The 23334-nt window shown below is 43.8% G+C and overlaps 1 protein-coding gene across 3 annotated transcripts in view; it reads right to left on the bottom strand.

Annotated features, from left to right (window-relative positions):
- parp10 (poly(ADP-ribose) polymerase family member 10) overlaps positions 1-22069 on the bottom strand; it is a 50737-nt gene extending 28668 nt beyond the window's left edge. Inside the window, exons 1-4 of one of the 3 annotated variants that reach the window (XM_041184302.1) lie at positions 21980-22069; positions 6413-6607; positions 5243-5488; positions 2043-2273 (exon numbers count right to left, since the gene is read on the bottom strand). In XM_041184302.1, the coding sequence (XP_041040236.1) occupies positions 2043-2273; positions 5243-5488; positions 6413-6607; position 21980 (673 nt within the window). In that variant the 5' untranslated portion in view covers positions 21981-22069. Of the gene's footprint in view, positions 1-2042; positions 2274-5242; positions 5489-6412; positions 6608-21441; positions 21718-21979 lie in introns of those variants that run through there. The other 2 variants (XM_041184304.1, XM_041184303.1) reach the window with 2 other exon arrangements.
- Positions 22070-23334: the final 1265 nt, after the last annotated feature.

Raw genomic sequence — 23334 nt, 5'->3', positions numbered from 1 at the left:
TTTATACTTCATTCCCTTTGGAATGTTGGTCTTTATTTCAAAGGGAATGGAGCATAAAAATAGGGAAGTTTTGCTAAAACTATACAAGGCACTAGTTAGGCCACACCTGGAATACTGTGAACAGTTTTGGTCCCCTTGTCTAAGGAAAGATATACTGACATTGGAGGCAGTCTAGAGAAGGTTCATTAGGTTGATCCTGGGTATGGAGGGATTTTCTTATGAGGAGAGGTTGGGCCTGTACTCATTGGAGTTTAGAAGAATGAGAGGCGACTTTATTGAAACATATAAGATTCTTAGGGGGCTTGACAGGGTAGATGCTGAGAGGTTGTTTCCCCTTGTGGGAGAGTCTAGGACCAGAGGGCATAATCTCAGAGTAAGGGGCCACCCATTTAAAACAGAGTTGAGGAGGAATTTCTTCTCTCAGAGGGCAGTGAATCTGTGGAATTCTTTACCGCAGAGGGCTGTAGAGGCTGGGTCGTTAAGCATTTTCAAGGCTGGGGTAGACAGATTTTTAATCAGTAGGAATCAAGGGGTATGGGGAAAAGGCAGCAAAGTGGAGTTGAGGATTATCAGATCAGCCATGATCTCATTGAATGGCAAAGCAGACACGATGGACTAAATGGCCTACTTCTGCTCCTACGTCTCATGGTCTTATAATGTACAGATCAGCCACGATTTAATTAAATAGCAGGGCAGGTTCAAGGGGCTGAATCCTGTAAAGCTACCAAACCGAAATCTAGGGTGCATGCAATTACCTCAACTACGTGGATCCAAAGTTGGTACAATTTCCTTGAAGGACATCAGTAGAATAGTGGGGCTTAGATGACAGTGCATCAGCTTTTCCAATATTTCTTTTTAACATCAGATTCCTTTGAAGTGAATTTTCTAACATGGGATTTGAACTTGCCACCTTTGTGCTAGGTAAGACTTCAACCAGCGGAGAGCTTTCCCCTGACACCCACTGACCCCAGTTTTGCTCGGGCTCCTTGATGCCACACTCAGTCACATGCTGCTTTGATATCAAGGGCAGTCACTCTCACCTCGCCTCTGGAGTTCAGCTCTTTTGTCCATGTTTGAACCAAGGCTGAAATGAGGTCAAGAGCTGAGTGGCCTTGGCAGAATCCAAACCGAGTGTCAGTGAGCAGGTTATTGCTAAGCAAGTGCTGCTCGCTAGCACTGTTCTGGAACAGCAAGTTCTGGAGCACAAGCCCTCAGTACTATTGCTGGAATGTTGCCCCATAGCCTTTGCAGCATCCAGTGCCTTCAGCTGTTTCTTGATATCATGTGCAGTGAATCGAATTGGCTGAAACGGATCATCCACTCGGCACTTCTGGCTGAAGGTTGTTGCGAATGCTTCAGCCTTATCCTTTGCAGTGATGTGCTGGGCTCCTCCATTATTGAGGATGGGGATACTTGTGGAGCCTCCTCCTCCTCCACTGAGTTGTTTAATTCTCCACCTTCATTCATGACTGGATGTGGCAGGACTGCAGAGCTTAGATATGATCTGCTGGTTTTGGAATCGTTTAGATCTGTCTATCACTTGCTGTTTATACTGTTTGGCACGCAAGTAGTCCTGTGTTATAGCTTCACCAGGTTGACATCTCATTTTTAGGTATGCCTGGTGCTGCTCCTGGCATGCCTGCACTCTTCATTGAACCAGGGTTGATCCCTTGGCTTGATGGTAATGGTACAGTGGGGGATATGCTGGGCCATGAGGTTACAATTCTGCTGCTGCTACTGATGACCCACAGCGCCTCACAGATGCTCAGTCTTGAGTTGCTAGATCGGATCAAAATATATCACATTTAGCACAGTGGTCGTGCCACACAACACGATGGAGGGTTTCCTCAATGCGAAGGCAGGACTTCATCTCCACAAAGACTGTGCAGTGATCACTCCTACCAATAAAGTCATGGACAGATGCATCTGCGACAGGCAGGTTGGTGATTATTGTGTTGCTAGTCGAACACCATAAACACATTACAACGCACAAACACAATATCTTACCTCATAGCCTGCACAATGAATAAACTAGTAAATACCTTCCCATTCCTGGAACACAACGATGGCAGTTCCCTGGGAAACCATGGTAACATCGAGCACACTCCCTCCGTTGCTGCGTCGGCTCTCAAAGTAAAGGCTTACAATGTCCTTATCATCTGTGGGGTCCAGGTTTTCCACCAGAATGCAGTCGGTTCGGGGCAGTTCTTCAATTTCCAAGGTGGTTCCCTGCAAACATCGGCTTCTAGTCCTTTTCTTCATTTTTTCAAGGGCTGGAAAACAAAAAAAAATGTAGAAAGCTTTCCACACGTAGGACTGGACCCAGTTTGGGTTTCAAACTGACTGAGATCCTGTGCTGTGGATTTCCACCAATACCTTTATTGGTTGTCTAAATTCCACCCTTCCCCAGCTCTCCTAGATAGGGAAGATCTTGCAATCTCTTCCCTTCCCAATAATACCAGGTGCAAATCTTACTGTGCAGGATACCACAAATTGCAACTTCCAGCCCTACAAGCAAAGCACAAACCTACACACATCTTTGGCTTTTTTAAAATTAATTTTCGGGATGTGGACATCGCTGGCTGGGCCAGCATTTATTGCCCTTCCCTTGAGAAGGTGGTGAGCTGCTTCTTGAACTGTTGCAGTCCATGTGGTGTAGGTACACCCATAGTGTTGTTAGGGAGGGAGTTCCAGGATTTTGACCCAGCGACAGTGAAGGAACGGCAATATATTTCCAAATTAGGATGGTGAGTGACTTGGAATGGAACTTCCAGGTGGTGGTGTTCCCATCTATCTGCTGCCCTTGTCTGTCTAGATGATAGCAGTCGTGGGTTTGAAAGGTGCTGTCTAAGGAGCCTTGGTGAATTCCTGCAGTGCATCTTGTAGATGGTACACACTGCTGCTACTGTGCGTCAGTGGTGAAGGAAGTGAATGTTTGTGGATGTGGTGTCAATCAAGCAGGCTGCTTTGTCCTGGATGGTATGAAGCTTCTTGAGTGTTGTGGAAGCTGCACTCATCCAGGCAAATGGAGGATATTCCATCAGACTTCTGAGTTGTGCTTTGTAGATGGTGGACAGGCTTTGGGGAATCAGCAGGTGAGTTACTCACTGCAGGATTCCTAGCCTCTGACCTGCTCTTGTAGCCACAGTATTTATATAGCTAGTCCAGTCCAGTTTCTGTTCAATGGTAACCCCCAGGATGTTGATAGCGGGGGATTTAGTGTTGGTAATGCTATTGAATGTCAAGGGGCAACAGTTAGATTCTCTCTTGTTGCAGATGACTATTGCCTGACATTGTGTGGTGCGAATGTTACTTGCCACTTGTCAGTCCAAGCCTGGATATTGTCTAGGTCTTGATGCATTTGGACATGGGCTGCTTCAGTATCTGAGGAGTCGCGAATGGTGAACATTGTGCAATCATCAGCGAACGTCCCCACTTCTGACCTTATAATGGAGGGAAGGTCATTGATGAAGCAGCTGAATATGATTGGGCCCAGGCTGAGCAGGTTTAGTGTAATCTATCATAATTAATGTCTTCCAGAAACATGACATACCTTATGCCAACATTCAGAAACACTCAGGCCTCAATCTTAGGACCAAACCCACTCCAGGACTTGAGCATCGAACCTAGGCAGACAGTACCAATGCAGTACCGAGGTGGTGCTGCACTGTTGGAGGTGCTGTCTTTTGGATGAGATGTTAAACTGCACCCTGTTTGTTTGTAGTTGGCAATATTCAGGGAGGTGCAGGGACACATTTCTAGAACAACAAAAGCATGCAGCCAAACACTTCCTGATGAAAGGTCATCCACTCGAAATGTTAGCTGTTTCTCTCTCCACAAATGCTGCCTGACCTGCTGAATGTTCCCAGCAATTTCTGTTTTGAATTCTTCCAGTGTACTGACCAATACTTAACCCTCAATAAAGCCCAGCAAAACTGTTTCTTTGGTTATGTGTCTCACTGCTGTTTGTGGGATCTTGCTGTGTACAACTGGGCTGCTGTTCTTGGAAATCCCTACATTTTAAAAGTAACTTGTTGGCTGTGATGTGTTTGGGATGTCCAACGGCACAAGTCCAATCTTATTTTCTACAGAGAGAGGTGAATGTGCAGAATGGACGACATAGGGAGGGAGATCATCTGGGATAATTCAAAAGGAAAATTGGATAGATATCTGAGGGAATGGGCGACTACAAGATATTATTTTTGATACCAGCCAGAGTTATATGCCTTATCACTACATCAAGTTACAAATGGAGTAATGAGAGTCAGGAGCTGGATGCCGGGGACCAATACTCATATTTGTATATTTTTAATTTCTGACTTGGGAATAAATTGCTCTTCCAGAAGATGGTAAAAAGCTTCACAGCCATACTCTGGCATGTGCAAGCTGAGGCTCAGATGGTAGCACTCCTACCTCAAAGTCACAACGTCCTGGGTTCAAGTCCCACTCTGGGACATGAGCACAAAGAGCAACAGTGACTACGGTTCAAAAGTACATCATTGGTTGTAAAGCACTTTGAGGTGTTCAGCAGTTGTGAATAAAGTGCTGTATAAATACTTCTTCTTTAGTAAATGCCTCTGATAATCACAAATCTACATTTCAGCTTCCCTAATGGCCTCACTCGAGAAGGTGAACCACCTGCAGTGGTCCAACGGTTGACCTCTGATCGGTACTGTGCGAGCCAGTCTTAGCCAGGACAATCACTGAGGTTACAGGTTGGCTGCTGACACCAGTGGAATGGAGTCATTTTCTGAAATATTAATTTTTTTTCCATGGGTGTCACTGACCAGTGCCCATCCCTAGTTAGCCAGAAAAAGTGGTGATCGGCCTTAATCTTTGCAGTGGTTTACTGCAACTGATTGACTTGCAGGGGGTGGTTAATACAATAGCATGGGACTGGAGTCACAAATAGGCCAGGCTGGGCAAACAGCAAGTTTCCTTCCCTAACGGATATCGGTGAATATTTTTTTTTACAGCGATCTGACAGTTTGATAGCCATTTTTACTGATGCTGGTTAATTATTTCCAGATTTTTTTTCCTTAAAAAATAACTGAATTCAAATTCAGTTGTCAAGGTGACGTTCTCTAGGTTATTAGCGCGGGTTTCTGGGTTACTAATCCAGCAACATAACCACAAAACCTACAGCATGCTCCACAATCCAGGCCTTCAGGGGGAGAGGGAATTAAAACATCTGTTGCATGTGACTCAAGTAGGCGTCTACATTCACGCACGTTACACATACCTTCTGCAGGCAGAGCTTCCTGGAAGTGAACAAGTGCTAGCATTCTGTCTTGGTCATAGTGGACAGTGAACTGCTCACTGTTGCGTTCAGTGATGTACTCAAGGTAGAGAATTAAAGTATCTTCCAAGATCTGTGGCTTCAGCCCGCGGAGCACAATCTTCTTTGGGTCCTTGGGCGGCAACTTCCTCACAGTCAGCTCGACATTCTGGAATTTGTGTCCTGGCTTGGACAGAACACGCTGAGCGTCTGTAATCAGCATTCGAAGCAAAAAAAACAGAGGAATAACTCAGGATTGAATTTTTTTTTCAAAATACACAACACGCAGAACTGAGAATGAACAACGCTTGAAGATCGGGGAATTTTGAGAGGCTGGCAGTGTGGGGAGGAGGGGGGAGGGGGGATTGGAAACATTTCGGACATTCAGATGAAGGAATCCAACACATTTTAAATTTTTATTTATTTAAAATGTATCAGCGGAAGAATGAGAGAGAAAATGTGCGATTAAGCACATGGCATTCAAATGTGGTACAGGCTCCTCATAAGGAGAAGTGCAGGCAGGAACCCACATTTTGGGACTCAGGTGCAAAGTGTATTGAGCGTCCAATGTGCTGCGTCACTGCTCTGCCCCTTTTATTGGAAGGGAAACGGGTGCAACTCAGATTGCCCAACAGCAATGCATGAGGAGGTGCATGAGGACCAGCAGAGGTTTGGTTTCCCTGCCGCCAGCTCCAATTTTACCCTCATTTCACACCACCTGGCCTCCATGTGTTGGTTCTGTCCATCCCCAGCCATCCTGGTCTATGAGAAATAGAAGAGGAAATAATTGGATCAATCTCATAGCCTGGGACAGCACACAGCTGTTCACGTCACTGTTGGTCACTGCAGATCAGCAAGAGGAAACCCATTTATTCACACATCAATAGTACGATGAATGAAAATTCACCTCTGTTTTCCACAAGTTACAGCAATATGCAGTGCTGCAGGCACTGGGTCTCAATAAGGGCGGAAGGAAAGTTCATTTTACAGCAGTGACAGCAGCACCCCTCCCTAGTGAAGACCGAAACACATCAGAAATAGAACTTCAAAGGTGACTCGTGGACTTGTTCCTGCTTTTTTTTTTCTCACTCTCACTCTCACTCTCCCCTTGCTGTTAATCATTTGCCATTTTACCTGCTGGGTTCTCAAAGGTGATCACAGCGTAGTCGCCCTGTCGCTTGATGGACGTGATGGTTCCTCCCCCTGACCGGCGTTTGCTCTCAAAGTACAAGGTTAGAATGTCCATGGGCATGTCATCAGTGATGCCATGCACCTGCAGGACATGGTCATCCGTGGGGTCCGGCTGCTCCATCTTAGTCTTCTGTGACACTGAGAGAGACAATGCAAGAAGGTAAACCTTTGGTTAAAGAAAGCTAGCTTTGATTTGCCAACATTTGAATCCCTAGCAGGAAACAGAAATGTCAATTCAAAGCAGAGGGTGTTAACTGAGTAAAGATCACCATCAAATCCAGTTCCTAAGATTGGACTAACTCTTGTTTCTCTCTCCACAGATGCTGCAGACCTGCTCAATCTTTCCAGCAATTTCTGTTTCTACTTCAGATCTCCAGTATCCACAATATTTTGCTTTTGTTCAAGTAGGTATAGTCTGTAGGGTCATAGAGGATTGCAGCACAAAAGGAGGCCATTTGGTCCATCATGTTTGTGTTGGCTCCTTACTACAGCAATGCAGGACAAATCCCATTGTCCTGCACTCATCTAATAGGCCGGTATCCTTCTACTTCAAATATTTAACCCATTCCCTTTAATGGTGCAACATTCTCTACCTTAACAACTTGCTGTATAAAAGACATTCTTCCTGATGTCTCCCACCAGCCATGGCTAGATTAGATTCAAGTCGGCATCTATGAAGCAAAGGGGGCAGCCATGCCAGGGATGCCAGGCCCTAAGGCTCCACGTGACAACTCGCTTCGCCTGGTGCTGGTGGAAGGTTTTGGCACAATCTGCACATTTCTCCCTTAAGACAACCAGCAGCCTCAGTGATGACTGCTGTGCGATATCTAAATAAGTCCTGCACTTCATCTGATCCCTTCCGTTCCCGCTCCACTGGCTGTAATTGGACAAGAAAGTGGTTTCCCGTACCAATTAAGGGCTTACCCACACAAAAATCTGAACTGTAATCCGTCTCCCACCAGAGGCTGATTCCCGTTTCCATCTCCATGATGAAAATTCAGCCCCAGGCTAATTAGGAAAATAAAAAATAAGGACTGCAGTAACAGAACTACTCGGTACTCCTCCCACATCAATATTAATGCCTTGCATCATTATTCATTTCTTATCCATGTCCTGAGGCTAAACCTGCAGTACTGGCATCACAGTTATTATTAAACATGTAGAACAGCCAAATGAAAGCACTAAGTAAACCAAAATATTCAACGATACAAAAGCAAAATACTACAAGATGCTGGCAATCTGAAACAAAAACAGAAAATGCTGGAAATGATCAGCAGGTCAGGCAGCATCTATGGAAAAACAGAATTAAGACATTTCAGGTAAGCGACCTTTCATAGTCATCGACCTGAAACGTTAACTCTGTTTCTCTCTCCACAGAAACTGCCAGACCCTGTTAATGACCGATGCAGTTGGTAAAGCTGAGTTATTTAAAAATGCCACCAATTTCTCCGGAATCAATTTCAGTGATCCCCTTACCTCATGACCATAAACAAGTTCAAAAGTGCTAAAAACCAGTCGGTACATTAGGAGCTTTTCTACACCCCAACAATTCCTACAGATTTTTCCTGCAATCTCCAACACACTGACTTCGTGTGCCCCACTTTAATACAATGAAAACACCTTAATTTTCAAATGCCACTTCTACCTTCAGCACCTTCCTTTTTATTCTGAGAAAAAACTTCCTGGGAACTTCCAGCTACTCCTTCTCTTCCTTGACTACCTTTCTTCCTTTCACCTTCCCACTTTTTATCCTTTTCCAATTTGAAAGCATGACAGAAAAAAGGTTTAGCTCTATGAACTAACTCATAATCATCAGCTATCTCTACTGCTTGTCTTACAGAATCAACCCTCTGTTCCTCCACATGAGTTCTCACTACCGAAGAGATTGAACCTTTAAATTCTTCCAAAAGACTGACTTCCCTGAGAGCTGCATAGGTTGTCTCTATTTTTAACGCCCGTATCCACCCATCGAAACTACTTTTTTTACTTTTTCAAACTCAATATAAGTTTGCCCAGGCTGTTTTCTCATATTCCTAAATTTCTACCTGTATGCTTCAGGAACCAACTCATATGCACTCAGAATAGCCTTTTCACCATGTTAAAATTCACCAACATTTCTTCTGAAAGTGAAGCATATACCTCATGTGCGCAACCTAACAACTTAGACTGTAATAATAACATCCAACTTTCCTGTGGCAATTTCATCTGTTTAGCTAGGTTCTCAAATGAAATAAAGAATGCTTCAATATCTTTTTCCTCAAACTTTGGAAGAGCTTGTACAAATTTAAACATATCCCCATGGGTTCTACTTTAGAGATAAATCCTTTCTCACCTAATGGCATCTCTTTTCTAACTGCCAACATTTTCAGTTGGAATTCTCTCTTTCTCTCTCTTTCCTCCTTCTCTGTCTTCATAATTTCTAATTCCCTTGCTTCTAATTCAAGCTTTTTCAGGTGCAACTAAAGTCTCACTACCTCCAGCTGTGACTCACTAGTGTCAGGTTTCACTTCCAACTGCAAATGCTGTGCTAAACTTTTAACTATATCTGATTTCCTAGCTCCTACAGGTAACCCAATTGTAACTTATCTGCCAACTCTGTTAACTTACTTTTGGTTAGTTTCTCCAACCCAATGAGAGTTATCTCTTCTACTCCCAGACAAGTCTTAACAATTGCCAAAGCCATCTTGCAGTCTCACCACTTCTAAAATACCTCACCAACTCCTGAATTCAAAGTGCCTCTCGTACTTGTAAGATTAAGATTCACCAATTCCTAACCAATCGAGGAATTAGAAATATAATTTATCCTGGCAAGAGCCCCCAATTGTTATGACCGTGAAGTTGGTAAAGCTGAGTTATTTAAAAATCTCAGAAGGAAACTTTAAACAACTGTCATAACCTATAATCTTAAGTGTCACATTTGAGATGCAGCTCTAAATTCAGGAATCAAACCACCAGTTCTCGAGGTTTTATATTAAACTAAATGAAACATTTTATTAATTTACACAGGTTCAAATATATATACACATGGCTACAAATTACTACTATCATAACTTTTAACAAATTCCCAAACTAATCTCCATTAGGGCAACAGCAACCCTTAGATTTAACCAGACAGCAGACAAAGTATTTTTACCTTACGAGTTCAAAATGAGGTTCTTTTCACTTTGGTTCCTGTGGAGACAGTTGGAGGCTTGCAGCTACCTTTTGACCTTACAATGCCTCTGCTCTGCACAATCAAAACTTCTGAAGTTATACCTACCACCCCATTGAATTTAAATTCTCATTATATCACCAACCTCTGAACTAAACCTCTCTAACAATAAAACCCCTTTCATAGTACTAATTTTATTAGTAATATAAACATATTGCTTGTTTTCAGCCGACTTCTTGAATGCTCTATCCAAAAAATGCAAATGCATGCTACCTCTCTTACATATCATAACTGTTACACATCAAAGCACCCAGACCAGCTGATTTTAATCCAATTAAGACAAACCCACAGACTAAACCTCTATTTTAAAAGAAAAATATTTTCCAAAATATTATATACATTAATAGCTGCATGACAACCTACAGAGTGTTTCCAGCTTTTCTGTTCCCATTTCAACAATTCAATGGATTTCATGAAGTAACACAATGAGGGTAATACAGTTGATGTTGTGTATATGACTTTGCAAATGCTGTTTGATAAAGTAGCGTATAATAGACTTGTTAGTAAAATTGAAGACAGTAGAAGGGAAAAAAGCATCCTAAGAATAGTAGGAAAGCAGAGGTCGAAAAGAAGGGAGGAACTCAAAACAATCACGATCACTAGACAAAAGGTACTAGCAAAACTAATGGGACTAAAGGCTGATTAAGTCCCCTGGACCAGATGGCCTGCATCCTGGGGCCTTAATTGAAGTGGCTGCAGAGAGAGTGGATGCATTGATTATAATCTCCCAAAATTCCCTAGATTCTGGAAAGATCCCAGGAGACTGGAAAACCGCAAATGTGACACCTATATTCAAGAAAGGAAGATGACAAAAAGCAGGAAACTATAGGTCAGTCAGCCTAACATTTGTCATTGGAAGATGCTAGAATCCATTATTAAGGAAGTAGTAGTAGGTCATTTCAAAAATCGTAATGCAATCTGGCAGAGTCATACAAATATATGAACGAATTGGGGGCAGGAGTAGGCCATTCAGCCCCTCAAGCCTGCTCTGCCATTCAATAAGATCATGGCTGATCTGGCTGTATCCTCAGCTCCACATTACCACTGACCCCCAATAACCTTTGACTCCCTCGTTAGTCAAGAACCTATCTACCTCTGCCTTACAAAAATTTCAATGACCCTGCCTCCACCTCTCTCCGGGTTAGAAAGTTCCAAAGCCTCACGGCCCTCTGAGAGAAAAATTATTTCTCCTCATTTCCATCTTAAATGGGAGATCCTTTATTTTTAAACTGTGTCCCCTAGTTCTAGTCTCTCCCACAAGTGGAAAAAAAACACCCTTTCAGCATCCACCCTGTCAAGTCCCCTCAGGATCTTTTATGTTTCGACAAGGTCACCTCTCATTTCTTCTAAACTCCAGTGGGCACAGGCCGAACCTGTAAAACATTTCCTCATAAGATTAACCCCCACACCCCCCCACCCCATCCCAGTATCAGGCGAGTGAACTTCTCCGAACTGCTTATTAAATAGGGAGACCAAAACTGTACACAGTTCTCCAGATGTGGATTTACCAATGCCATTTACAACTGTAGTAAAACATCCCTATTTCTATATTCCATTGCCCTCGCAATAAATGACAACATTCCATTTGCCTCCCTAATCTCTTGCTGTACCTGCACACTAATTTTGCCTATTCATGTACCAGGACAACCGGATCCCTTTGTAACTCAGGAGTTCTGTAGTCAGTCTTTATTCAAATAAAATACTGCTTTTCTATTCTTCCTTCTAAAGTGGACAAATTCACATTTTCCCACAGTATGCTCCATCTGTCAATGTATCAGTAACTACATTGTCAAGGTGCAATAACAATCTTCTTGTTGACTGGCAAATACATTACATAGCAATTACATTGTTAAGTCAACTACTTGTTAAAACGGGTGATGGGCATCAGTTCACCTATAAATGGGTAGCGGCTTGGCCTAAATAGCCAAGTGGTTATGGTACTGGGTTTGTAACCCCAAGATCAAGAGTTCAAATCTCACAATGGCAAACTATGAAACAATGTAACTTCATCTGAAACAGATGGAAACGGATTTACTCAAAAGAGTATCAAGAGTTCAAATCTCACAATGGCAAACTATGAAACAATGTAACTTCATCTGAAACAGATGGAAACGGGTTTGTACTTGAAAGAGTTATAAATGGGTAGCTCCCTGGAGATGGAGCACACGGTGTCTGCAGCAGCTACCGGGAGCTGGGTTGCTTTATCGACCCCCTGAATCACATTTTAATTTGAGTTTTGTAAGTTTCCTTTAAGATTTAGTCTTTCCTTTTGCAGTATCCCTTTTCAGGGCTGCCTTTTAATTTGTCCTTGATTTTTGTTAGTTTAGTTTAATTGGTTCTAACAAAACAGTATAAATTAGTACATTCCTGGAAAGAGGCATGCGGTGTCCGCTGGCATGATTGAGGCTTTCTGTGCTCGGTGGGCACCCATGGGGACTGGGATGTTTTTATCGACCCTTTTAATCACGTTTTGATTTGATGTTTGTAAGTTTCCTTTAAGATTTTGCTTTTCTTTTTGCAGTATCTCTTTAAGGAGCTGCTTTTTAATTTGTCCCTCTTTATTAATTTAGTTTACTTAGTTTAATTAAAGGAGTCATCAAAATAGTACAAACTGTACAGCTATAACACTCCTGGGTGGAAGGGACAGGGAGAGCCCATTATACTAAGGAGCTGTCTTGAGAATAAACAGCTTAAGGTAAAAGAGTAGCTTTTGACTCATTCTTCCACGACAAGCACGTATTGTGACTAACACATCTGCCAATTTTTTTCCGACTCACTTAACCTATATCCCTTTGTGGCCTCTTTATGTCCTCTTCACAACTTACTTTCCTACCTATCTTTGTATCAACAGCAAAATTTAGTAACCGTACATTCGGTCCCCTCGCCAAGTCACTGTAAATAGTTGAGGCCCCAAAACGGATTCCTATGGTACTCCAACTTGTCACATCTTGCCAACCAGAAAATTACTCATTTATGCTTACTTACTGTTTCCTATTAGCTAACCAATCCTCTGTCCATGCTAATATGTTACCCCACACCATGAGTTCTTATTTTGCGTAATAGTTTTTGATGTGGCATCTTGTCAAATGCCTTCTGGAAACCTAAGTACAGCACATCCACGCATTTCCCTTTATTCACAATGTTTGTTACTTCCTCAAAAAAAACTCCAATAAATCAGTCAAATATGATGTCCCTTCAACATGGTTTTGTGAAAGGGAAATCATGATTGACAAATCTACTAGAGTTCTTTGAGGAGGTAACAAGTAAGGTGGATAAAGGGGAACCATTAGATGCAGTGCATCTGGATTTTGAGATAAGGTGCTACATAAAAGGTTACTGCGCAAGATGAGAGTTCATGGTGTTGGGGGTGATATATCTGCATGGACAGAAGATTGGCTAACTAACAGGAAACAAGAGTCGGGAAAAATGGGTAATTTTCAGGTTGGCAAACTGTAACTAGTGGTGTGCCACATGGATTAGCATTGGGGCCTCATCTGTTTACAATCTATATCAATGACTTGGATAAAGGGACAGACGGTATTATAGCCAAATTTGCTGACAGTACAAAGATAGGTAGGAAAGCAAGTTGTGAGGAGGACACAAAGAGTCTGCAAAGAGATACAAAAAGGTTAAGTGAGTGGGCAAAGATTTGGCGGATGGAGTATAAAGTGGGAAAATTTGAACTTGTCCACTTTGGCAGGAAGAATAGAAAAGCAGTAATTATTTAAATGGAGAGACTGCAGAACTCTGGGGTATAGGGAGATCTGGGTGTTCTGGTACATGAATCACAAAGGGCAGAATTTTCAGTTTGATGGGCGTAGTTGGCGGGTCCGGTATCGTCCGGAGACCGGACTGCCGGCCATGATTGGCCCCCGACTGCGATTTCACACAGGCTGGCCAATTCAAAGGCTCAGCGCTACCGGGGTGGGGGCAGGAGGAGGGCAGATGCCAATGTAAGCGCGGGCGTGGGGGAGCGTGGAATGAAAGCTCCCTGAAGGCAGAGAGCTGCCTCAGGGAGCTGCAGAATTTAAAAGCAATGAAGAAAGATTTTAAAATCTGGGAAAAAAATGTCCACGCATCGGAATCAGTCATCTGAACAGAAACACAATGAAAGTTCTGCCCATTTAATAATGGAAATCTCATCCTGCCCTTGCATGAGGCTTCGTCAAAAATGCAAAGTCCGCCTGGCATATTCGCTCACAAAAAATCGGGGACAATTGGAACTTTAGAGGACTCAGTCACCCTCCTAATTGTCAGCAACTACTTCCGACTTTCACATCACCCGCCAACCAAAATATCGCACAAACGCGGGATGACATCGGGACACTCACCTGATGTCATCACACGCTAATTTATGCTCAAGTGCGTCAGGCACACGCCCACATGCCAAGACAAAAATTCTGCCCAAAAAGTTATCAAAGAAATAAAGAAACTAGGAGCAGGAGTAGGCCATTCGGCCCTTCGAGCCTGCTCCGCCATTCATTATGATCATGGCTGATCATCCAACTCAATAGCCTGCTTCCGCTTTCTCCCATACCCTTTGATCCCTTTTACCCCAAGAGCTACAGCTAACTCCTTCTTGAAAATGTACAACTACTTTCTGTGGTAGCGAATTCCACAGGCTCACCACTCTCTGGGTGAAGAAATTTCTCCTCATCTCAGTCCTAAATGGTCTACCCCATATCCTCAGACTGTGGCCCCTGTTCTGGACTCCCCCACCATCGGGAACATCCTTCCTGCAACTACCCTGTCTAGTCCTGTTAGAATTTTATAGGTTTCCATGAGATCCCCCCTCATTCTTCTGAACTCCAGCAAATATAATCCTAACCGACTCTATCTCTCCTCATATGTCAGTCACGCCATCCCAGGAATCAGTCTGGTAAACCTTCGCTGCTCTCCCTCTATAGCAAGAACATCCTTCCTCTGATAAAGAGACCAAAACTGCACACAATATTCCAGGTGTGGTCTCACCAAGGTTCTGTATAATTGCAGCAAAACATCCCTGCTCCTGTATGCAAATCCTCTGGCTATGAAGGCCAACATACCATTTGCCTTCTTTACCGCCTGCTGCACCTTCAGCGACTGGTGTACGAGGTCACCTAGGTCTCGTTGCACATTCCCCTCTCTCAATTTATAGCCATTCAGATAATAATCTGCCTTCCTGTTTTTGCACCAAAGTGGATAACCTCACATTTATCCACATTATACTGCATCTGCCATGCATTTGCCCACTCACTCAGCTTGTCCAAATCACACTGAAGCATCTCTGCATCCTCCTCACAGCTCACCCTCCTGCCCAGCTTTGTGTCATCTGCAAATTTGGAGATATTACATTTAGCTCCCTCATCTAAATCATTAATATATATTGTGAATAGCTGGGGTCCCAGCACTGATCCCTGCGGTACCCGACTAGTCACTGCCTGCCATTCGGAAAAAGACCCGTTTATTCCTGCTCTTTGTTTCCTGTCTGCCAACCAGTTTTCTATCCATCTCAATACACTACCCCCAATCCCAAGCGCTTTACTTATAAACACTAATCTCTTATGTGGGACTTTGTCGAAAGCCTTCTGAAAGTCCAAATAAACCACATCCACTGGCTGCCCCTCATCAGCTCTACTAGTTACACCCTTGAAAAGTTCCAATAGATTTGTCAAGCATGATTTCCCTTTCGTAAATCCATGCTGACTCTGTCCAATTCTGCCAGTTTTCCAAGTACTCAGATATTAAATCTTTTATAATGGACTCTGGAATTTCCCCACTACTGATGTCAGGCTGACTGGTCTATAATTCCCTGTTTTCTCTCTACCTCCCTTTTTAGATAGTGGGGTTACATTAGCTACCCTCCAATCTGTAGGAACTATTCCAGGGTCTATAGAATCTCGGAAGATGACCACCAATGCATTCACTATTTCTTGGGCCACTTCCTTAAGTACTCTGGGATGTAGATTATCAGGTCCTGGGGATTTATCAGCTTTCAATCCCATCAATTTCCTCAACACCATTTCCCTACTAATACTGATTTCTTTCAGTTCCTCCCTCTCACTAAATCCTGTGTTCCCCAACATTTCTGGTATGTTATTTGTGTCCTCCTTTGTAAAGACATAACCAAAGTATGTATTTAGTTGGTCAGCCATTTCTTTGTTCCCCATTATAAAATCCCCTGTTTCTGACTGTAAGGGACCTACATTTGTCTTCACCAATCTTTTTCTCTTCATGTACCTATAGAAACTTTGACAGTCAGTTTTTATGTTCCCCACAAGCTTACGCTCGTACTCTATTTTCCCCTTCTTAATCAATCCCTTGGTCCTCCTTTGCTGAATTCTAAGCCCTCAATCCTCAGATGTTTTGGTTTTTTAGACAATTTGTATGCCTCTTCCTTGGATCTAATACAATCTCTAATTTCCCTTGTAAGCCATGGTTTGGCCACCTTTCCTGTTTTACTTTTGCGCCAGACAGGAATAAACAATTGTTGCAGTCCATCCATGCGCTCTTTGAACGTTTGCCATTGCCTATCCACCGCCATCCCTTTAAGTAATGTTTCCCAATCCATCATAGCCAACTTGCGCCTCACACTACTGTAGTTTATTAAGATTCAGGACTCTAGTCTCAGAATCAACTACATCACTCTCCATCTTGATGAAGAATTCTATCATCCTATGGTCGCTCATCCCCAAGGGGCCTCGCATAACTAGATTGCCAATTATTCCTTTCCCATTACACAATACCAAGTCTAGGATGGCCTGTTCTCTAGTTGGCTCCTCAATGTATTGGTCCAGAAAACCATCCCGTAAACACTCCAGATTACACAGATTATCATGCAGGCACAGCAAGTGATTAGGAAGGCAAATTGCCTTAATTGAAGGAGTTTAAAAATACAGGTGAGACCACACCTTGAGGACTATGTACAATTTTAGGCTCCTTACTTAGTGAGGGATATATGGCATTGGAAGCAGTTCAGAGAAGGTTCACTGGGCTGATTCCTGGGATGCAGGGGTTGTTTTTTGAGGAAAGGTTGGGCCTTTACTCATTGGAGTTCAGAAGAATGAGAGGTGATCTTATTGAATCATAGAAGATACTAAGGGGGCTTTGATACAGCAGCAGCTGGGAGAATGTGTCCCCTCATGAGTGAACCTAGAACTAGGGGCATAGTTTAAAAGTGAGGCATCTCCCATTTAGGACAGAGATGAGGAGGAATTTCTTCTCAGGGGATCGCTAACCTTTGGAATTCTCTTCCACAGGGAGCAGTGGAGGCTGGGTCATCGAATATATTCAAGGCTGGGTTAGGCAGATTTTTGATTGACAAGGGAGTCAAGGTTTATAGGGGCAGGCAAGAAAGTGGATTTGAAGCCACATTCAGATCAGCCATGATCTTATTGGATGGCAAGGCAGGCTCAATAGGGCCAACTCCTGCTCCTATTTCTTATGATTTATGTTCCCTCTAAGCTGTGCACATGTATGACTGCACTGCAATCCTATAGGGACCATGTTGTGCAATAGACAGGCAGTGCACAGCAAACAGATTTTAGCAAAAGAGTTGGACTAATTTAACAACTCTTTCAAGGAGCTTGTACAGGGTTCATAAGTCAAATGGACTCCTTCTGCACTGTCTCATTTTATGTATAATTCCAACAGCAATGTGACGAATCTTAGTTCTAACCTTGGAATTCAAGATGTTAATGGAAACCAGTCAATCTGCTAATGATGTTTGAACCCCTTGATGGGATCCCAGACTGTAGGTTAAAACAGTTGAAATTAGTTATATCTGACTGATGATTGAGGAGATGAACACAACATCAGTGGGTTTACCAACAGACAAATTAAGTGTACAGTCACAGAAACACAGGATTGTTACGGTGCAGAAGGAGGCCATTCGGCCCATCAGGTCTGCACCAGCTCTCTGGGCATGTTAACTTAGTGCCAACCTCCTGCCTTTTCCCCGTAACCTTGCACATTGTTTCTATTTAAGTAATCATCCAACGCCCACTTGAACCTGCCTCCACCACACTTCCAGGCAGTGCAGTCCAAACCCTAACTCCTCGCTGTGTGAAAAAACTTTTTCTCACCTCGCATTCGCTTATTTTGCAAAATATTTTAATATGGTGCCCTCTGGTTCCCGATCCATGTGGGCTCTTTTTACACCAGTTTCTACAGGAGAGTAATCAAAAGCTAAATGAGTTATGTTTTCTGGTTTGACTAATGCAATCATGTTACCAACCTTCAGCCTGGGATTAGGGCAAAGGTTAATAAACAACAAGCTGTTTTTATATATTGGCTTTAATGCAGGTAAATGTTCCAAGACAATGAAACATTGATGTGATGCCAAAGGGATTACTAGGAAGGTTGAGTAAAAGCTTGCACATTGGCTCAATTTTCAAATTCTCACCCATATTTTCAAATCCCTCTGTCGTCTCGCCCCTCCCCATCTCTGTAGCCTCTTCTAGCCTTTCTTATCAAATGATCTAACCACTGAGTAGTAGCGTGAAAACATAAAACAAACAAATGGTAAGCAGCAGACAGTCCAAATACTGGCCTTTATAAAAAGGATTAAGATTCAATGTATTGATCCAGTCTCATTTTTTTTTACAGCCCTCTGTCTCTAGTTGACAGATCCAGTTAGAGAGGACGGTGGACCTGTTACGCCAGTCAGGTTCTGGCTTAACTTTGGAGTTTGAATGAGACGAGCGTGCAGGCAACCTCATACAAACAGGAAGGATGAAAAATATTCTGAGAGAATCAAGTAAGTCTCAAACTCAGAAACGGCAGTGTTGGAGATCTGGGAATAAGAGAGTTTCCCTTCAGGAAAACTAAAAGGGGGAATCCCAGTGTTCCCAAAAAAATGGAAAGTCAATAAACCTTTTTTTTTCTTTATTCCTTCATGGGACTGGGTGTCGCTGGTAAGACCAGCATATGTTGCCCATTCCTAATTGCCCTTGAATTAAGTGGCTTGCTAGGCCATTTCAGGGGATAGTTAAGAGTCAACCACATTGCTGTGGGTCTGGAGTCATGTGTAGGCCAGACCAGGTAAGAGCGGCAGGCTTCCTTCCCTAAAGGATATTGGTGAACCAGGTGTTACAGATTTTACAACAATCAATGATAGTTTCATGGTCACCATTACTGAGACTAGCTTTATATTCCAGGTTTATTAATCACATTAAATTCCACCCGCTGCCATGGTGGGATTTGAACCCATGTCCCCATAGCTTTAGTTTGGGTCTCTGGATTACTAGTCCAGCAACATTACCAATACGCCACCATCTGCCCCAAACCTGGGTAGGTGATAGGTTCAAACTAAGAGGGGTGAAGTTCAGTCAAGTTGAGTAAATAAAATACAGTCTTGGGTCACAGTGACATGAAACAGAGAGCGGAGAGGGCAAGGGCAACAGACATCTACATTCGACACCCATTCTGTCTGGATTGGGAGGAAGGGGTGATAAGGCCCCAGAGATACCTCTCTCTTTGCACAATCCAGGGTAGGGATATTTACCCTAAAGTACACATGCAAAAAACAGAACTGATAGCACATCTACGAAGAAGGCCCATCGGCACCTTCTCACAGGCAATGAGAGATGGGCAATAAATGCCCACGTACTGAGAAAGAATTAAAATAAACACGTGTTTTTAATTTATAATGCTACAATCAAAATTCCCATCTACTATATCTGGCCATGATTTATGGTCAAAATTACAGGGTAGCCAGCTCCAAATCTGGATTGACCATTCTAAACCAGCACAATGACCATTGTTACTGAAGTGAGACAAACAAACAAACAATCAAAAACAGAATTACCTGGAAAAACTCAGCAGGTCTGGCAGCATCGGCGGAGAAGAAGAGTTGACGTTTCGAGTCCTCGTGACCCTTCAACAGAACAGTTCTGTTGAAGGGTCACGAGGACTCGAAACGTCAACTCTTTTCTTCTCCGCCGATGCTGCCAGACCTGCTGAGTTTTTCCAAGTAATTCTGTTTTTGTTTTAGATTTCCAGCATCCGCAGTTTTTTTGTTTTTAAACAAACAATCAATACTAACCACTTAGCAGAAAAGGGGAGCAAATAAATACAGGACTCCTTCCCTGCTAACCTTCGGCTCATTTATCTGGGGGGTGGGGGGAGAATATTTCGGGCAGGTGGAATATCTCAGGGTTGATGGGGGGGACAGTGGGTCATTTGCTCTGGGTAGTAAAATCATCAACTTATCTATAAACAGAAATGCAGTGCAAAGTGTAAACCTGGCACAGGGAGTAAGCACAAGGTCATTGACAAACCAGATAGTGTTAATATAGAGAAAAGCAATTTGTGGTTTAAAATGTGCAGTTGTTCAGCTCATAAATGACCTTTTGAGAGGAATCATGAATCAAGAAATATAGTATGTCTGCTCAGTAAGCTACCCTAACATGAAGGCCCAAAGCCTGGGCTTTGCTCATTCCTTCTCTGACAAGACTATGGGGCAGGGATAAAAGGCAAAGGAAAGACAGGAATATAAACCATCTAGAGACAGGGAAAAGAGAGAGAGAGAGAGAAAGAAAAAGTAGTTATATCTGCACTTAGTCTCAGGAACACTACATGGTATTTATTATTATTTGATCATAGATTTTATTAGGTATGAAATAATATTTTAACAATATGGGTAAAATGATTGTTTATAATAACTCCATCAAAAATAGCCAAATACAAACACAATTAAAATGCTTTGTCCAAAGTCTTGTACATTTACAGTTTATATTTTCCTACACCAAATTAACCAGGACTCACAACAGCCTGGCAGTGGATAAGTAACAACATGACTGGGTTTTCCCCACTTCTACCGCTCTCTCACACACACAGCAGCCAGTTCGAGCTGGCACTGGCAGAGGGGTGAGGTTAAATCGACCCACCCACCACTTTCCACATCCCATAGCCCACACCCACCCCATGACAATTTATGGCACTAGACAGGAATGGGGGGGGGGGGGTGGGTGTGCAAACAAAAACTGAGAGGCTAAACGGCTGGAAAATCTGCCCACTTCCTGCATTCAGTAGGCTCAGATTTGGCCCCTCTCTTTCCCAAGGCCCCTTCAACATTGCAAGACCCCTTACACTCCCACCTCACCCCCAGCTCTCCTGTCAAAACTCCTCTGATCTCCTCTTAAAAAGGCACCAAATATCACCGTGTTGTTTGGACACACTCCCCTTCCCTAGGAACCAATTAACATTCCCAACAATTTGCATTTACATAGCGCTTTTAACCTAGTAAAATGTCACAAGGAGCTTCACGGGAGGGTAATCAAACAGGACTCGAGGTATGAGGGCAGGTTTTAATGGGCATCTTAAAGAAGGTGAGGAGGTTTAGGAAGCGTGTTCCAGGTTCTAGGGCCTAGACAGCTGAAGGCACGGCCACCAATGGAACGATTAAAAATCAGGGATGCTCAAGAGGCCAGAATTAGATGAGTGCAAAGGTTTCAGAGGGCTGGACTGGACTGGACTGGACTGGGCTGGGGTGGGGCGGATTAGAGAAGTTTCCAAGACCCTCCCATCCTATTCCCAGGGAGCTAGGAGCCTGGGAGGCCAGCCCCAGGTTGTGGGGCTGTAACTAAACCTGGCAGCAAACCCTGTACACCCTGAGTGCGATAGGTAGGTACATCGAGTGGTTCTCGGGCTCCGGAGGAGGGAGCCACGGATCCGAGAGAGATGCAGAGGGCTTGGGAACAGGAAGTAAACTGGGATCCGAGGAGTCCACAGAACACACGCAGCAGAAATAATACCGAGGCAGCCTTTCTCTTGTACGTACCCTTGGGTCCTCGAGTTGGTGGCAAAGGAACCTCACTGCGCTCAACAGCAGAAGAACCCCCTGAAGTGGTCAAACACACACAGACACGGAGGCTGCTGCTGAATCTCGCAGCCAGAACTGCCACCGAGAGAAACGAAACCGAAAGTGAGAGCAGAGATATCCGGAGCTGCCCGTCTCTGTTGTGTGTGTGTGAGAGAGAGAGAGGGGTCAGAACCCGAGTTCAACAAACACCCCCCCTCTCTCAGATCAGAACAAATGTTTCACATTCGTAATGTCAGAAGTAGAAATCTTATACAACATCCCCGTGTACAAATCAGATCAGAAATATCTCCAGTCATGTCAGAAATCGAAATGTTATGTAACATCCCCACGTACGAATTCGTCGTCCCCCCCATCCCATCCCATTGATTTCCGTGAAAGGAGGGCGATGGCCAAATGAGTTCCCCTCCCCTCTCTCAGATCGAGGGGTAACTTCTCGCTGTGGCGCCCTCGCCCCTTTTGCGAAGCCACCGTAATAAGAGGTTGAGGGGATACTCACTGACCGGGCGGCCTGCAGATGTCCGAAGGGGATTTCCACTGTCACAGTTAACACCCAGACTGTCAGGGCAGTGTTTCCCTGGCCGAGGTACACGCCCTCAACACACGCTAGCAGATAAAACACAGCCCGCAGAGACTGCCAGCAGACTGTACAGGTTGCTGTGTGCACTCACTGTGTACACACACACACTGCCAGGGCAATATACTCTGGTGTGCATCCCATACCCACACTGCCAAGAAGATATACAGATGAACAAGCAAAATACTGCGGATGCTGGAAATCTGAAACAAAAACAGAAAACGCTGGGAAAGCTCAGCAGGTTCTGACAGCATGGGTGGAGAGAGAAACAGAGTTAACGTTTGGAGTCCGTTATGACCCTACTTCAAGATATAGAGAAGCGCGTATGTGGTACCACACAGATGGAGGCTGAAGGGGAAAGTTCCAGAGCTCAGGCTCTGGGCAACTGAAGAAGGTGCAGTCGGCAGTGGTAGGGCGATGAAAACCAGCAATGCCCAAGAGGCCAGAATTGGAGGAGAGCAGAGTTTTCATGGGCTGTTAGGCTGGAGGAGGTCACAGAGAGAGAGGGAGAAATTTGAAAACAAGGATGAGAATCTTAAAAGTCACGTATTTTCGGACTCAGAGCCAATGTGGTTCAGCGAGGATAGGGATAATGTTATCAGCATGTAGATGAGAAATCAGAGGGGGCCATGGATTGACCCCTAGAAATACACACACAGACTGACAAATGGGCTCAGTGCACCCACTTATTTAAATCAGCCTGGAGCCGATTAATTTGACCTAAAATATTTAACCCGTGTATATTGTCTCACAAAACGTACAAATGCATCCAACTTGCTTGCACAAAACTGATGAGAAGCAAAGGTCCCAATGAATAGCCTTGTGGAATATGACTTGTAACAAGGACCCATTCAGAACCATTCCAAGTACTAACAATCTTTTGCCTATCAACCATGACCCTGTCCTACAATTCTACAGATTTTCATATTTTCTAAGGGCCTCGTGTTGGGAGTCAGGCGGCTTTACTTTTCCAAAAGAATTGAGTGCCTCTGGAACATGTTTCCAGTTAGTGTGGTGGGTACTGACTCTCTGCCTTCAAGAGGGAGTTGGACCAGTTCTTGACGGAGGCAGAGACCACATCGTTTGGAAGGTATGTGGCTTTACTATCACATGATCCATGTGATCTCCTAGACCTTACATGTTGTAGCAGGGGGGGGGGGGGGGCGGGGGGGGGGGGGGGGGGGGGGGGTTAGAGAGGAATTTCACAGAGTTTTTCTCTTACTGGCCCACTCTCCATGCATGCAGAGGTGGATGATATGGCGGGTGGTTTCGGGGTA

The sequence above is a fragment of the Carcharodon carcharias genome, chromosome 3 (assembly GCF_017639515.1).
Source record: "Carcharodon carcharias isolate sCarCar2 chromosome 3, sCarCar2.pri, whole genome shotgun sequence".
NCBI lineage: Eukaryota > Metazoa > Chordata > Chondrichthyes > Lamniformes > Lamnidae > Carcharodon > Carcharodon carcharias.
Note: the sequence above shows the minus strand (reverse complement) of the source record. Positions and strands in the feature narration are given on the sequence as shown.